General features: G+C 42.5%; 1 protein-coding gene across 1 annotated transcript in view; it reads left to right on the top strand.

Annotated features, from left to right (window-relative positions):
- The window catches only part of hoxb9a (homeobox B9a), a 10,959-nt gene extending 6,004 nt beyond the window's left edge, over positions 1-4,955 (top strand). Inside the window, exon 2 of the mRNA XM_023426230.2 lies at positions 3,741-4,955. Within this exon, the coding sequence (XP_023281998.1) occupies positions 3,741-3,976 (236 nt within the window). The 3' untranslated portion in view covers positions 3,977-4,955. The remainder of the gene's footprint in view (positions 1-3,740) is intronic.
- Positions 4,956-16,538: the final 11,583 nt, after the last annotated feature.

The following is a 16,538-nucleotide window of genomic DNA, read 5'->3' as shown; positions in this document are numbered from 1 at the left end:
CCTCAGCTGGTTCGTCACCCGGGGTGACAGCCACGGTCGCAGCACAGCTTTGAGGGTTATGGATGGTCCTGGAGGTGATTGTACACCCAGGGAATGCAAAGCACCCACTTTACCGTGTGACAAAAGCGCCGCTCATCCCTACCCAGCGCTCCCCGCCCCTCGGTCCTCTCCTCACCTCTTTACCAGGCATTATTTTGTTCTGAGATGAAATCGATCCCCTACATACTGGCCATGTTGCAGGAAATTGATTTCAGAGGGTATTAAGGACGTATTTACTGATGATGGCAGCTGACTAACTCAGCTCATGGGAACAACACGGGGGGGGGGGCTATTTTCTGCCAGAGCCATCCACACAGGGACAGAGGCAGGGAGCAGTGCACATCACTGGCAGCCATCTTAGCCCCACAGTCAAGGTCCCAACCCACAGCATCTCATATGATGAGTTGTGAACCAATCAGAGAGAATCCTCATCTCATCTCATTCTCAAACTCTAATAAGTACAAAACAAATGTCTTTATTCACATTCACGTTTTATGAACCGTGATGAATCAGCTGTTCGGGTTTTCACAATTACAGAATTTCTTTTGTCATGATGGTGATGTGTTCACAAGCTCAATGAATTCATCAGAACAGATGATTTCCATGAAGGAAGCTGATGCTTTGATGAAGAACAGGTCAGCTTTGATGTCTGTTTCTCATTTCAAAATAAGACTTCCGAACACTTCCTGTCAGATATTTGCTCTCTGTCGCTAAATCATCCACAGAAATACTTACAACAAAATAAGATTTAGACTGTCACAGCCAACTGAGGGCCTTGCATCACCGATTCACTCTATCCGACTCCTTATTGTGAGTTTTTTTCTTAATATTAATGAACAATCATGTTGAAATTTTATCAAATAAAGTCAAAATCTTTAACTTCATCAGTCAAAATTGTGACAGTTATTATTTTTTTAAATCCAAATTATGATGATAGTTAAATCTTTAACATTTTGATTCAAAAACAATTGTTTTATTTTGTTATTATCTCATACTTTTTCAAGTACAATCTTTTTTTTTCCCTGGTGGGACTGATCTTGCTTAGGAATCGGCAGCTGTACATGTTTAAATGTAGAGCAGAATCTAATCAAACATAAACTAACACTGCCCGTGGTGCCACACAGCACAACAACAACAACAGCGCTTTCTTTTCCGACTGGGAGAAACAGCACATTGTCGTGAATGTGATATTTAGCCGTGTGAATTGCCTTGGCATCCGAGCAGCATGACTGTCATTGTCGTAAAATATGACCAGTGAAATTGAAGACAGACGAAGCCTCCACCCAACATCAGTTAAGAAAAAGACTGGCTCCTCAGGGAAGGAGACACACACATTCAGATTCTCCCTCTCTGTTGTCAAAAGGTGCTGGAGCTCAGACTCTCCCCATGACTAGTGAGTGATAAGATCGTCCCCTCTGCCAGCTCAGACCTGAGGACTGTGGCTGCATTTCTTTGGGCTCAGACAGAAACAAAGAGACGCTTTTTTGGCCCGAAATGTTGCACAAACTGATTTAGATGACGCGTTACTCCAAAATTGACGGCGACGGTTAAGTCTGACCTCCACAGCCCCAGGACGGCTTCAGTCTGACAAAAACACATCCAGAGTGAAATCTGTTGTTGGAGTCACATTTGAGTTGTGCTCCAGACTGGAGACTGCACTGCTGACTGAGATGGTGTCATTGATATAATGCAATGAAGGAACAGAAGCTTTGAAGAAAATAGTTCCAGTGTGGTCTTGGTTTCTGCTTTTCATCATCAGAGATGCTTTTGCAACTATTTTTTAATTCGTCTGAGCTGTTCAGACTTAATTTTTTAAAAATGGTAACCCCCTCTGAGGGAGCAGAACTCTCAAGCTTTACTGCTTTATTTTATGTTTGTTTTTGATTTTCAGTCTCCAGCCAGTGGGAGAGTCTGTTTGTTGGCTTCACTGAGCTGTGATTGACTGGAGGAAGAGCCTGACCTCACCACATGGAATGACTTCTCTCGGTTAAAGGTTTTATTTAGAAGATGTAAAAGTGGAAATCAACCAGAACCAGCTCTGCCTCTCTCAGTCTTCCTGAATGTGTTTTGATAGTTGCTTAAAAAAGGAAACTTTTACCTAATGATATTTATGATCATTTTAATTTTTGTCCTGTGATGTTTAAGAAGTTAAACTAATTAACACACGCTGATATTTACAGGTGAAATGAGGGTTAAAGGGATGATCAAAATTCTAAGAAAGAGCTTCTTTTTTAAAGCAGAGTTTAAAGAGTTGCTGAGATGCCTGCTGCTCTGCAGAGGGAAAAGCTCGGAATAGCTTTCAGCACTAAACCAGACCCATGCGTCCCAAACATGAAGCCTCTGCTAATTACATCGGCCTGGAAGCTGTAAAGAGGGGTGGTGGGGTGGTGGGGTGTAGGAGAAAGGGTGGCGTGTCAAACAAGAGATACAGAAGAAAGGAAGAAGTAGAGACAAATGAAAAGAAAAATCAAAATAACAGAAATGTTTCACTAAAAATAAAGAAGATTAAGATTTTGTTATTATTTGCACTGAAGCTGCAACAGAAACTAAACTAAACTCTATTTTATCAAAACACCTTTAACTCACTGACGTTCACAAAACTCTGCAGAAAGAGAATCTGCTTATTTATTAGTGAATGTGTGTATCTGTTTATGAGAAACGCGCAGCTCGCTCTGTTCCAGTCTGTTGTGTGAAGTGTGTTAAACTCATATTGAAACCAGCCTCTGAAGGGCGAAGGATGAACACAGGAAAAATATTTCCTCTAATCCCACGAGGGTCATAAATTTCCCGACGGTTATTAATTTTGGAGCCATCAGAAGTGACGCAGTGACAGTGCGCTGAGCCGCAATGTGCTCATCAGTTCTCACGCAAACAGACAAAAAAAGAAGTGTTTTTGTCTGTTTGCTGTCATCACGCGGGGGGAAACTTCTGCTTCCGTTTTTTTTTTTTTTGGTCCCAAAAAGTCATTTAGCTGCAGAAAGACTCACAAAGCTTCCAGCCGGAACTGTGAGGAGCAGCCCAGCTTTCTTTTCTCTTATCATCATCCTATTACCAACATCGCCCCTCGGTCACGTCATCTATTCATTTTGCGCTGAAGGTCACCTTCAATCAGAAACCTCCAGAGATACATAGATACACTGCTGCCTTCCGTGAATATAGATGAGGCTTGTGATCAGCTGATCACTGGTGAACTGAAAATTAATTAATGTATTTTTTTTTGCTCTTATATTTTTGCTTAAATTATGACCTAGTTAAATCACGCTATGAACTCAGATAAACTCATGCACCAATAAGCTGTACTGGGGTCAGACTGTGTTGACTCTACTTTCTCACATTTTTTTTTTTTCATCCACTTTTTTATTTTTCTAAAGATCTGCATTTTCCATTTGTCCTCCCAGCCCTCCGCGTGCTGCAGGACCAGGCCGTCTGTCTTTCAGGTGGTGTCAAATAAAACAACCATGGATCCACTTGTGTCTAAATCGCGGCCCCGCTGACACCATAAACCTGCTTTACGCACCAAAGTGTCAGTTTCAGAGTCAGATGTTTTTTAAATGCGCAATGCTCTGCGACTTTAACGCACGGATATGTGCTGTTTCGCTCTGATATGTGGCGTGTTGTCATTCTACATTTACATTATTATATCTATTTTGTGTTTATTTTATAACTGATACATTTCCCCTTTTTTCTCCCTCTTGTTCCAGATGACCCCTCGGCCAACTGGCTACACGCTCGCTCCTCCCGGAAGAAGCGATGCCCTTACACCAAATACCAGACTCTGGAGCTGGAGAAGGAGTTCCTGTTCAACATGTACCTCACGCGGGACCGGCGGCATGAGGTGGCGCGCGCGCTCAACCTGACGGAACGGCAGGTGAAGATCTGGTTTCAGAACCGGAGGATGAAAATGAAGAAACAGAGCAAGGAACAACCCAAGGACTAGCGGGGACTCTCAGTTGCGAGCGCAACACACACACGCACGCACGCACACACACGCACACACACACACACACACACACACACACATGCACACACATGCACGCACGCTCCCATCATGTACCCAACATAAAGTCCCCTGTTTCTTAAACACAACATGGCCTTCCCAAGAACTGCAACAACACACGCACACACACACACACACGCACGGATCCGCTGTTTCTAATTTTCCTTTAACCTTCAGGCAGTACAGCCTGAGCTTCAGTCCAATCACAGCATCTGTAGCCTGCAACTGATCAATTGCTTTATTGATCCCTTACAACCGGTGAGGACGCCGCAACGTTCACACTGAGATCTGAAGAATGTGACGTTCAGTCAGGAGGCTGGAGCTGTGTGATCGTGGAGGATGATGGGTAAAACTGGACTTCCTCCTTCCTGGACTCCATATAAAACTGTGGACTGGATTGTTTGTTTGTCCTATGTATTCATATTTTATATTATACTATTAACTGGCCTTTGGTATTTGGCTGGAAGAGAAAAAGAGAAAGCAGTAAACCGCCTGGTGTTGTGTGAGGGCCCGACACTCACACACATACACACACACACACACACACACACACACACACACACACACACATACGCACGGAGCTTTTTCTTTTTTCTCCAGCTCTGCTCTTCCTCTTATTAGTTATTTATTGTTCCGTCGCTGACACCGGAGGCGCGCGAAGGTGCTGAAACCGGGTTTTCACGTGGCCATTAATAAGCAAGAGGGTCCCTGGGGGATACACACACACACACACACACACACACACACACACACAAACACACACACGTGTTCATCTTTCTTTTTCTTCTTCTCCTTTTCTCTTGTTTCGCTCGTTGATGGCCGGGTTTGATTAGAAAGCGCCTGATGTTCGGCGTTGATACGGTCAGCAAAGCCGCCGTTTGTTTCCCGGTTGTCGGGCCTAAGTAATGAGGAGGAGGAGGAGGAGGAGGGAGGGGGAGGAGGAGGGTGGGAAATCAAGGGGGTGGTGGGGGTTTCAAACCGACTCAGCAACCTGGGATCCGATTAGGCTGCTGTCGATATTGTAGATTCCCGCCCTTCAGCTACCTCTCCCAATACTTTATGCGCTGCGGGTATCGATACTCGAGCCTTTCCTCGAGCCAGCAGAGTTTGTCTGAGAGGAGACGCAGCACAAAGCACCAGTTTATTTTTTTTATTTTTTATTTTTTTCAATCATCAGCCTTTAAATTGGGCTTCAAGTTGCTAAGACTGAGTTTTGGGTGAATCTAGATCAGATTTATTCCAGTGTAGCTGATCTTGATCACCCAAGACCTGAATGAGACCATATATCACCCAGATACAGTGTCGCTGGCTTCTCTTGGCTTCTTGACATCTGCATGCTTTGGCGCCACACACGCTCAGACAGCATTAAAACACGTGTAAAGGTGTTTGAAACGCTTCTACGAATCTCTCATAGCTGCTACTTCTTAGGAATAAAAGATAAATGTTGATTTCAGATTCTGGTGAGCACAAAGACAAAAAAAACATCCTCCAGTCTTTATTCAAAGTGCTTGTTGCGTAGCATTGTAAGAAAGAATCAGCTCTATTTTTCTACATACAGTATATTGTGTATTATCTGCTATGCAAGGCGGGGTTCTCTCTCATTTCAGGAAACGCAGAGACGGTTTGCGATCAAAACCTGGGACCGAGGAAGACCGAAAAACCGAAACACACACATTTACTGACACATTTTAAACTCCTGAGTTTATTTGGATTTTTTTTCCAAGAGGTTTTGCTGCAAGATTATATCAACACACACACACGCACACACACACACACACACACACACACACACACACACACACACACACACACACACACACAAAACACAGAAAGATTTATTCAAGCACTAAATGTTTTAACAAATTATGTCTACATTTAATATGTGGGAGTTTAGAAGTGGAGTTTACGCAGAGTTTTACTGATGTGAGTTAAAGAGGCCACGCTGGAAAAGGCCGCGCGGCCGTGGCATTATTTGAAGTGTCTGCGCAGTTAAATGGCGTCCGATGGCAGTTTTATAGACGGATCATAAACAACACATTGACTTCACAGCAGTTTACAACGGTGTGTGTGTGTGTGTGTGTGTGTGTGTGTGTGTGTGTGTGTGTGTGTGTGTGACCGCAGTGGCTTGCGAACACAAAGGATGCTCATATCTGCTGCGGCGGCCCCTGGAGCCCAACTGCAAACACACGGACAAACAGACAAGACACAAACAACTCCAGGAAACATCTTCATCAGTTTGACAACACGTGAGCTGCAAATACTCACAGCAGCTCAGCGGGACGCCCAAAGGTGATGGACCCGGCTGGGCCGCTCCTGCATGGATGTATAGCTACATGTGTTATAATACATCCATGCAAACTGGTCAATGCTTTTAACCTCAACAGTCACAAAGCATCGAACAACAACAGCTCACGTGTTTTCAAACCGATACAGATGTTTTCTGTCTTTTGTCTGTTTGCTTGTGTTTTCTGAAGTTGCAGTGCATTGAGCTCTCAGGGCCACCGTACCAACAGCCTAAATACAAGCTATAATATGACATACACACACACACACACACACACACGCTGAAATGAACGGGTCTAACAAACAGCCTCCTTTACAAAGTCTTAACCGGAGAATCGTCTCTCTCTATCAGCGGCATCAGATCCTCGATTTAGGAGTAAAAATGTTTACATAGTTCTCGCATGCCTCAAGCCACGCGTCATTTTGAAGACGTTATTTCGTCGTTTAGCTCTTTGTGTGTTCGATCTGTTTGGAGGTGAATGCTTACGGAAAATTAAAAAAAAAAAAAAAAAAAAAAAAAAAGACTTAAGTAGAAGTTCTCAATTGGAAATATTTCTAATTTATTGTATATAATGTTAGTAATCTCTGAGTCTTTCTTATTGGAATGAGTTCATATGATGAATATTGTTTGTCTTGTCGGGACATCTTACTGTAATATAGATGATTTTTCTTTCTGTCATGTTCTGTAGATTCTGTTTCATGTTGTTGTGCCGACTGTCCGGATGATCTGTTCTGACGCCAGTCCGATGAGCTCTTCTTGTCTTCATTTGTTGATCGATGATTTGTTTCAGTCACTTGGACTTGAGAGGGTTCGATTAAAACGAAGCATCGCTTCTCTATAAATTATATTTTCATTTGAATTATTATTGACTCTGTTACTTTCTGACCGCCTCTCGTTTCCTGTCTCATATTTACTCTCCTGACTGAAGGGACAAACGTTTCTGGAGTTTTTTTTTTTTTTTTTACTCTCTGATAAAAAACGGACGCGGATCCAGAAGTCTTTTTTTATTTTCCCTCCACTTTTAATGAGACAAATCTGATCCATGTGGCCGCAGTAAATCCATCCCTCACTCCGTCACTCTGATCCTCTCTCCCCTGTCAGATGTCCCGCTCCTTTCTTGTATGTTTTTTCTCTTGTGTGTTGTTGTTTCTTGTTTCTTTGTGCGTTGACACTGCTGATGCTGGATTCCTATTAAAGAACTGACTTTACAGTACAACCGTGCTTCATTTGAACTCATCGCTGCTTCTCACTGCTGATTAAACCAAGGAGAAATGGCGGGAGATAGTTTGTGATTTATGGCTGAAAGATCTTCGCTGCTGTCGATGTGGCTGCGACGGGACAGTTCAGAGACAGCAGCTCAGCTTCCTTCTGGGTTCTCCTTTTTATTCTTCTCCAGATTGAATTTGGTCTCTGTGAAGAGAGAGAGAGAGAGAGAGAGAGAGAGAGAGACAGAAGGGGGAAGAGGGGGCGGGGGGGGGCAGCATGTGTTTAAAATATGTGTCTCTTCAGTTGTACACTGATGCTTAAAGGAGAGGGGCGTCTGTTTGGCTGCAACACCAAAAGACTGTCATAAACCCCTAAACACCCCCCACCACAACCACACACACACACACACACACACACACACACACACAGATGATGATGAGTGCATTCATTAGAAGCGTCGTCATCCGTCCATTAGGAGCTTGTGAAGCCGCTGAGGTTCCTGTGTTTGTCTCTGCACCAAATGACCCTGATAGACACAGAGTCTGCAGGATCTCTACTTCCCCTCCGACTCCTCACATGATGGAAACATTTACAATAATGCAGTTAGAACAAAGTTGTAGAAGCACAAGTTGTAAAAGTTTCCTTTTGATTGATTGTCCATGCAAAAGAAGCCAAAGCTGCAAAACTGTGACCTAACAGATGAGTAACAGAACACTAATAGTAGATATCACAGAAATATCACTGGCAGTCAGTTATAATTTGCAAGAAGTGTGTAAAAAGCAAACGTGCATTATTGAAGTTTTCAACACTTGCTGCTGCTGTTGTCTTTGTGGTCGCAGGAAAGGTTGTAGCTCAGCATTTTAGAACTGTTGAGGTCAAATTCCTCTTGGTGCAACTCCACCCCTCTAAAAGTTTTTTTGACTAGCCACCAACATATTTTCAAAAAAATTCTGGTATTTATTTATTTGTCACATTTAGCTGTTAACATATCTTTTGTAATTTGTCTCAATTTTATTTTATTTTTCCTGATAATTAAAAAAAAATTATGAAATCAAGCAAAGACTGCTGGTGTAATTGTAGTAATTTGAAATTCCCGGAGAGTCTCCCTGACCTCTGTCTTCAGTGCTAGCTCTGGCCCTTGTTAGAATACTAGTAGCCATATGTTTTACATTATCAGTGCAGTACAGCTACTGTTAAAATCAAGAGAGCTTTTTCCAGTAGCAGGAGCAGTAGTTCCAGCTGGATTAATAGGGTCGTAACGCTGGCACCAGAACTTGTCTCTGTAACACTTAATTTTAACATCCCTATTAAGAATTTATAAGCGGTGCACACAAATAGCTTGTAACACACTGTAAAGTAGTTGTGAACAAATATAAGGCACTTTTTTTACAGGAGTTTATTAATGTAGCTAATAATCAACAAATATAACAGCTACTATCAAACATCTGTAACCAGTTCATAACCAGTTTATGGAAGCTTGATAAGTCAGTATAGTGCACAGTCTATGATGTGTAACTACACACATAAATAAAGTGTGTATCTATTAACAGTTTAGACTCATGTAGGTTTAAAACAAATCGTATATCATATATGATATATATGATATAAGATGATGTTTAGATGCCAGATGTGGCAGGTGAGGTTACAGTAAGGTTTTGCAGTACCTGTACTGTATGTGCAGCAGCAGCAGTACGAACAGTGAAAACAAACAGAGCAGCCTCGGTATAAAGAAGCAGAAATGTGATGAGCACAGCTGAGAGCAGCTTCGCTCCTTCACCCTGCTGTGCGGGGCCCGGCCAATGAGGCCTCAGGATTTAAGCAGATTTAGGCTCAGGCCCCAACAAAGCCATCCCATAAACCATCTGTGGAATTACGGCAGATGATTGTGATACTTCTCTGAAGTCTATAGCCGGGGCTGGAGCTTCATTAAATCCAGAAGCCCCAGGTCTGTGCTGCAGGGGCTCCCCTCTCAGCCCCGCTCGCCCAGGGAAGAGGAGGAGGAGAGAAAGAGCCTCACACACCGACACATGTTCACATCAGGCTGTAGATGTGCAGTTATGAAGGCAGAGAAGCACCAGAGGGAAGAGAGGGACATTCAGAGACCCAGCTGTAGGTGTAGTAACAAAAGACAACATTTCATTCTTGCACAAACATTTTCTCTTAAGTGCATTAGCTGAGGAAGGTTAGTTACATGAGTAATATTTGGCAATCAGACGTAGAAACAAAAGATCTGTCAAACGCAGATATGTGGAGAATTAACAAGAGCAGAAAAGTATTTCTTCAGGTTCCAGTAGCTCTCTTTAAGGAAAGAGTCCTGCTTAATGATCCATATACTGTTCATATAAACAATCCGAAATGACCATGTGTCTGTGAGATGATCGGAGTTTGCACCAACACAAACCTGGATCAGGAGTAAAGTCTTTATTTAGCCTGTTTCTAATAACATTCCTGTAATGTGCAAATCACTGGTCTGGAGTCAGTCCTTGAAGGTGGTTATATTAACACCCCTCCACACGCACACACACGCACACACACACACACACACACACACACACACACACACACCTCCCATCTTCCTTCCTCTGTAAGAATATCCCAAATGTGAGGTGAAGGAAAATCCGGATTGTCTCATTGTTCAGTGATTTAGCAGCTGAACTTGGTGCAGGTCTCATCCTTTCAGTGATATTTTCAAAAACTAATTGGGCTGCTGAAGATGAGCCACGTGCTGCTGCTGCTGCTGCTGCTGCTGGCAAAATTCATATTTCAACCCAAGCAAACGTGGCCAATCCAATATGTCTTCACTTTATCCTCTCATATTAAAACTGAGTCCACAGATAATAACTGGCTTCACTGACACACTCTGGGTGGATGTTAGAGTGCAGCGGGCCCAGAGCAGCTCTCCCCTGTCCCCTACACTGAATGAGCTGTTTTACACAGCACAGCTTCTATAATTCATCAAGCAGCAGAGAATATCATTCATATTCATAAATTTTCTCAAAGAGAGTTATGGTCCCACTGATACAAACCACTGTATGGATCAGATCACATCAGCCATTCTGGACTCATTAACAGTTGGAGAGGAAGCCAGAGGCTGCTGCAGCTCCACACATGTTACAGCTGCTTCTGACCGGACAGGAATACAATAATATAACAACAACAACAACAACTATTATTATTATTGTTGTTATTATTGTTATTATTATTATTATTATTATTATTATTATTATTATTATTATTATTATTATTATTATTGCTGTTATTATTATAATTATTATTATTATTATTATTATTATGTGTTAAGGCTTCCTGAGACTTAAGTAGATAATAATGATAATAATAAAATCATGGTAGCAGAAAATAGTAATAATAAAATAATAACAGCATGTACATGTGTTACATACTGGGAAGAAAAAAGTGACAGCATGTAAATATATAAATTACAATTATTAATTGAATATGCAGGTTACAGATCTTTCATATCTGCACAAGGAAAACAAGAGATAATAAAAAATAATAATAAATAAATAGATAAAAAACAGCTTAATTTCCTATAGATTTATTTATTTATCTACACAATATTCAGAATAATGTAAAACTATTTTATAGTAATTTCAGCTGTTTATGATCATGACTGAAAATAAAAACACAAGTAAAATAGGTTGTGATGCTAAAATGCCTAAAATTGTACACTACAACTAATAATAATAATAATAATAATAATAATATTTTGGAGGTACAAATAATAATTGAAGAAACAGTGAGGAGTAAAGGTTTCAGCTTGTCTCAGACAGTTTCATATCATCTGCCGTGAAGCTCGCCCCTGTTGGGCCATTACTTTGAAAACCGTTAAGGCAGCGGCGCGAACACAACCCAACGCTCCGTTTCTTCCAAATGATTCACATCCATCTGCATTCACAGTAGTTGTGTTTCAAAGCCACAAATCTCAGACGCGTTTGATTTCTCGGAGTGAGTCACCCGGTGGAGCTCCACAGCAGAGATGAGGCTCCCCGCATTTATTTCTTCTGTAATTGTAAAACCACAAGTGGACTGCGCCGGCCACATCAGGCCGCCGGGGTTTGTTTGTTTTGTTTGTTTTATTTTATTCTTCTCTGGAAAAAAAATCTGATAGTATTTGTCCCTTTAGGCCAATAAAGCTCCAGCAGCTTTCTCTTTCTCTTCCTCCTCTTCCTCCTCCTCCTCCTCTTCCTCCTCCTCTTCTTTCTCACGTCAGTTGTTTTGCACACTTTGTATTTCCAACAAGGAAACAAACAGCACGAGAGGAGCAGGATGTGCTACACGCACCGGGTGTCTCGAGCTCACGGGTAAAAAAAAAAAAAAAGAAAAAAGAAAAAAAAAGGAGGGTGGCGGGTATTGGGTGGAGGCCGAGGGATGCGGGAGCGGATGCGTGCGGGTTGAAAGAAGCCGCCGCCGCCGCCTGTTGTAAAAACAGCAAAGAGGAAGAAGGAAGAGAAAAAGAGGAGAGAGAGGAAAAGGGATTGAATGCGGTGCGGCGCAATAAAAGAATATGACGGCAATAAAAGTTTATAGCGTATAAATTTCTGAAGGTTAAGAACTAAACGGCTGTAAAGCAAACACGCCGAAAGAAAGAGAAGGGGGGAGCGGGAAGATATACTCAGAGAGAGGAAATATTAGAGGGAAAGTTTCAAATCCCCCTGCTTGATCATTTATTTGGGAGGTTATAATGGGATTGATAGAGGAGGCAAATATTAGTGTAAAGCTTCCACTGGCTTCACTTGTTGGACTCTTCACCCTCCAGAGAGGCAGAGGATGATGGAAAGACCGGGGTCTGCAGAGAATATGACAGGAATTTGTGTTTAGAGAGACAGAACCAACAGTGGTGGGATTCTGCTCCTTTCATTTTGTGCTACTTTTGTGGAACAGAGGGCGAGCCTCCTTCCTCCTCCTCCTCCTCCTCCTCCTCCTTCCTCCTCTTCTTTTCAGCTTTGGGAGTTTTATGGTTTTGTAGCCGTTTGGCTGCATGGGGGTAATTTTGCAGGGTGGTTGTATGTGTGTGTGTGTGTGTGTGTGTGTGTGTGTGTGTGTGTGTGTTTCTCTGTGTGTGTGTTTATTGTCTCCTGCCTGAACTCCCTTTGTCTCTCTCAGATGCATCCTTACAGCTCCTCCTCCCCAAAAACACCCAAAACACACCCAGACAGAGGGGCCGTCAGACAGGGTGAGCTGTGGTTGGCTCCCAGGCTTCTTTTCCGGGCCTGAAGGGCACAGCGGGGGCCCTCTGGTGTAAACATCTTGTCCACATGATGTTGAACCTTCTGCTGAAACACGGAGGAACCTTGAAGCGGGGTTTGGCCTGTGCGCTGGTACAGGGTTCAGAGACCCACAGGCTGAAACTGAGGATCTGAGCTGCAGTGACTTCACATGATGGTAACAACCGCCTTCACTGACTGTTTACAGCCCACACACACACACACACACACACTCACATGTTACCCACTAACAGAAAAGAAACGATCATCTGTGGTAACAAAGCGGGTCTGTGCAGGTTGAACTGGACTTCGCAGATACACACAGCTTCCATTCACTTATTCACATTCGTTTTTTTGATTGTTTCTAACATCAGTGTTGCGTGTGACAACATTTCAGGAACGTCTATAACGCAGCCAAAAGAAAGACATATAGGTCTAAATATAATAAACACAAAACAATATTTACCGTTTTTATTATTTATCTTTTGTAGGCTTAGAATTAATATTGTAGACCCATTGCATTTCTATTATCTCATTTGGTTTTATGACTGTATACATACATACACACACACACATACACACACACATAGGCCTATATACATGTGCGTATATATATATATATATATATATATTTATATTTGTTTATTTATATATATATATATAAACAAATATAAATATATATATATATATATAAATATATATATATATAGGCCTATAGGCTAAGTTTTTTGTCAGGGTGTGTAATTCTTATTATATTATCATATTATATTATATATCAATAGGCTATACTACTTTATACAATTATATAGGCTACAATTATTATTTTATTATTTGTTATTATAGTGTGGGCTATAATGATTATAAAATATATTACATAGCCTGCAATAGTAACATTATTAGGATGATGACTAAGATTATCATATACAAATCAATACATAAATGCCGGTAAGAGGCGACCAAACACCGGAAATAAATGATAAAAAAATACCTATTAATAACGACAAAAGTAGACAATCGAACAAATATGCTTTAAAACGAACATCGATCTCGCGAGAATTGTTTATACACATTATAGTCATATTGATGCAGTGTAATAGGCCTATAAAAAGCGTTGGTATTAGCACTGCTAGCTCTGTGGAGGCTTCTTACTTTGAAGTTACAAGCAAAAGCGCAAACTGACTTTTTAACAACTGCGCATTTAGCTGATCTTTATTTTGAAGCTATTAGTTTAATTTGCCAGATACAATAGAAAAGCAGCAGCTCATTCCAGGTGCTGCTCTTTGTCCACCCATCTGCAGTTTCCAAAGCTTACAGCAGCCTACAGTTCAGACCTGACTGTCTAACAGCGGAGGAAATATATAGGCTGCTGTTTAAAAGTCATTAAATGTATCAGCTACTTTAGATGAGGTTACCCCCCCCATTCCATTTCCACTCATTCATTTCGATGTAACAGACCTGCACCGCCTTCATTTCACTTTTTTTTGTAGCACAAATCCCAAACCAGCTCTCACACCCGGCCTCCAATTACAACACGCACTTTCATTTTGAAACAGCTTTTTTACCTTTATGTGCGGACTTAAATAACCGCAGTCACATTCCAGACCAGCCTCCCCCCTCCTCCCTCTGTGGCCTTACTGCGACTGACCGCTTGATGGCGCGCTTGCTCCACCGATAAACCAGGACTCGCCTTGACGCTTTGTTGCATTCATGGAAGACACAACACGCAGGGGCTCCTGTAAGGGGGTCAAACTCGCCGTATCCCTCCTCTTAATGTGTTATAAATGTTTTTGTTTTTTTTAAGAAAACGTGAAGTGATTGTGCGACTTCTCTTTTTGACTTTGCTGCAGAACATCCTGACATTTGAAGCAGCTTCAAGTCGTTCCACAGCGCACAGGGGATGAAGACAGAGGAAGGGTTGAGGCCTTGGAAAATAATAGCCCATATAGGCGTGCAGGATATGTATAGGTTGGCAGGAAATGTTTATTTTTCCTGGTGCAAAATTCACACTAAGAACGCACGCACCTCAAACTTTTTGTGGCTCTACTTGGGAGGCTGTACAGGCTCGGAGCCTATAGGTGGAAAGAATGTGTGAGGGGTAGTGCGCGTGTTTCCCCAGGTAAAGTATGAAAAAGATACACAGAGACCTTTATGTGCAATTCTTTTACAGTCAAATTCAGACCCAGCTAAATCCATTCTCTCCACTTTTTAGATGTTTTAATGAGTGTGGCCTCAGAGGAGACGCCAGAGGTGAAATCCAGCCTTTGATGCGTCTTCCTGCTCCAAGTGCAGGAGGATCTGCTGCGCAGTTGTTGACTGCTCCAGCCTGTGCGTCTCTAACGCTCATTGAGGCAGTTTGTTGTTTACAGGGATGACCTGATAGCAGGCTTTCACGCTCTAATTTAGTGCCTCTTGCTTTGACAGCGGGGATGTGTGGACACTTCAGGCTCCGTGCGAAGTTGGTCAGAAAATGTGTTAATGTTTTTTTGGGGGGCACCACATTCACATCTCAACAGGCAGACAACAGATCACACAAGAAACGCCTTTATTGGAAGTGTAAAACACGGCGCGGTGAAGTTTCAATAAGATCATATTCTAGGTAATAAAGTGGGAAAATACTGCGGCAATTACTCCTCTGGAAGTCGGATGTACAATCAGCTGATTTACCACAGTCTGTAATTCAAGTGTGCGCTGGCAACATTTGGGCCTCTTGTGCTGGGCTGTTTAATCTAAGTAAATTAAATTCGGATAATGACATATTTATTTGGAGGACATGAGCGCGCAATAGCTCCAAAGCCAAATCATTTTACCAGAATCAAAAGATGAACTTCTGATTCCTCGCACAGGGCTGCGTGCACTTCCAGCGGGAGCCCACATCACCAATTCCTCATATCTGATTGATCGGCAGCTCTCAGGCCTGTGGTGAAGACAAATTAAGTCTCTATCAAAGAAGAAATAACTCCACAATTGAATTTTTTGGGGGTAATCACTGCACTTCAGGCCATCTTGCTTTTTACGAGCCCCGGCTGTTCTACTAGGCCGAGCTTAACCTTCCCACAACTTACCCCTCGTTAGAAAAGCCCTCCCTCTACCTCAGCTCCAACAGGGAGGACCGATGCTCGTATGGAAAACAGGGCGAAAATGACAATTAAATACCGGCCAACGATGAGGCATTTACGGCCTCCGGTCGCGCAAAGGGCGCGTCGTAAAAAGAACACTTCTTGTTTCTCTGCTGCACGGACGTAAACAAGCAAACACTGCCCCTCCGCTTTATGGAGCTTTATAGTTTGTTAAAGCGTTTACGGGTCCTTCCTCCGAGGATATTACCCTCCCCAGTCCTCCTTACACGTTTATGGAGATCACATTTATAAAAGTATACCATGATCAGTAAGGATGCGTGCAGGGCCCGGAGCTGAGCAGCAGCAGCAGCAGCAGCCGTCAGGGATGGAGCAGAAGACAGGAGAGGCTCCAGCTTCAGAGTTTACTTTTAAAACCTCAGTTACATTTATAGACTGGCACTTATTAAAACCGATAGGAAGAACTGGTCCTCCACCCAGTCTCTCTTCTTCTTTTCCTCAGTCTGTGTCAGCCTCCCTCTCTCCCAGGTTCCCTGACATTTCCAGGCCTCATCTCCAAGCAGCTCCGCTCCCTGCATCAAGGATTCATGGGGAGAGATGAGAAAGAGCAATTAATGAGAGAGAGAGAGAGAGAGAGAGATATGCTCTCGACGATGCGATGCAATACACCCCCCCCACACACACTCACTTTCACCCCCCCACCCCACACCCCC

This window comes from Seriola lalandi, unplaced genomic scaffold (genome assembly GCF_002814215.2).
Source record: "Seriola lalandi dorsalis isolate HSWRI2012SDOR001 ecotype SW California unplaced genomic scaffold, Sedor1 jcf7180002054816, whole genome shotgun sequence".
Lineage (NCBI taxonomy): Eukaryota > Metazoa > Chordata > Actinopteri > Carangiformes > Carangidae > Seriola > Seriola lalandi.
Note: the sequence above shows the minus strand (reverse complement) of the source record. Positions and strands in the feature narration are given on the sequence as shown.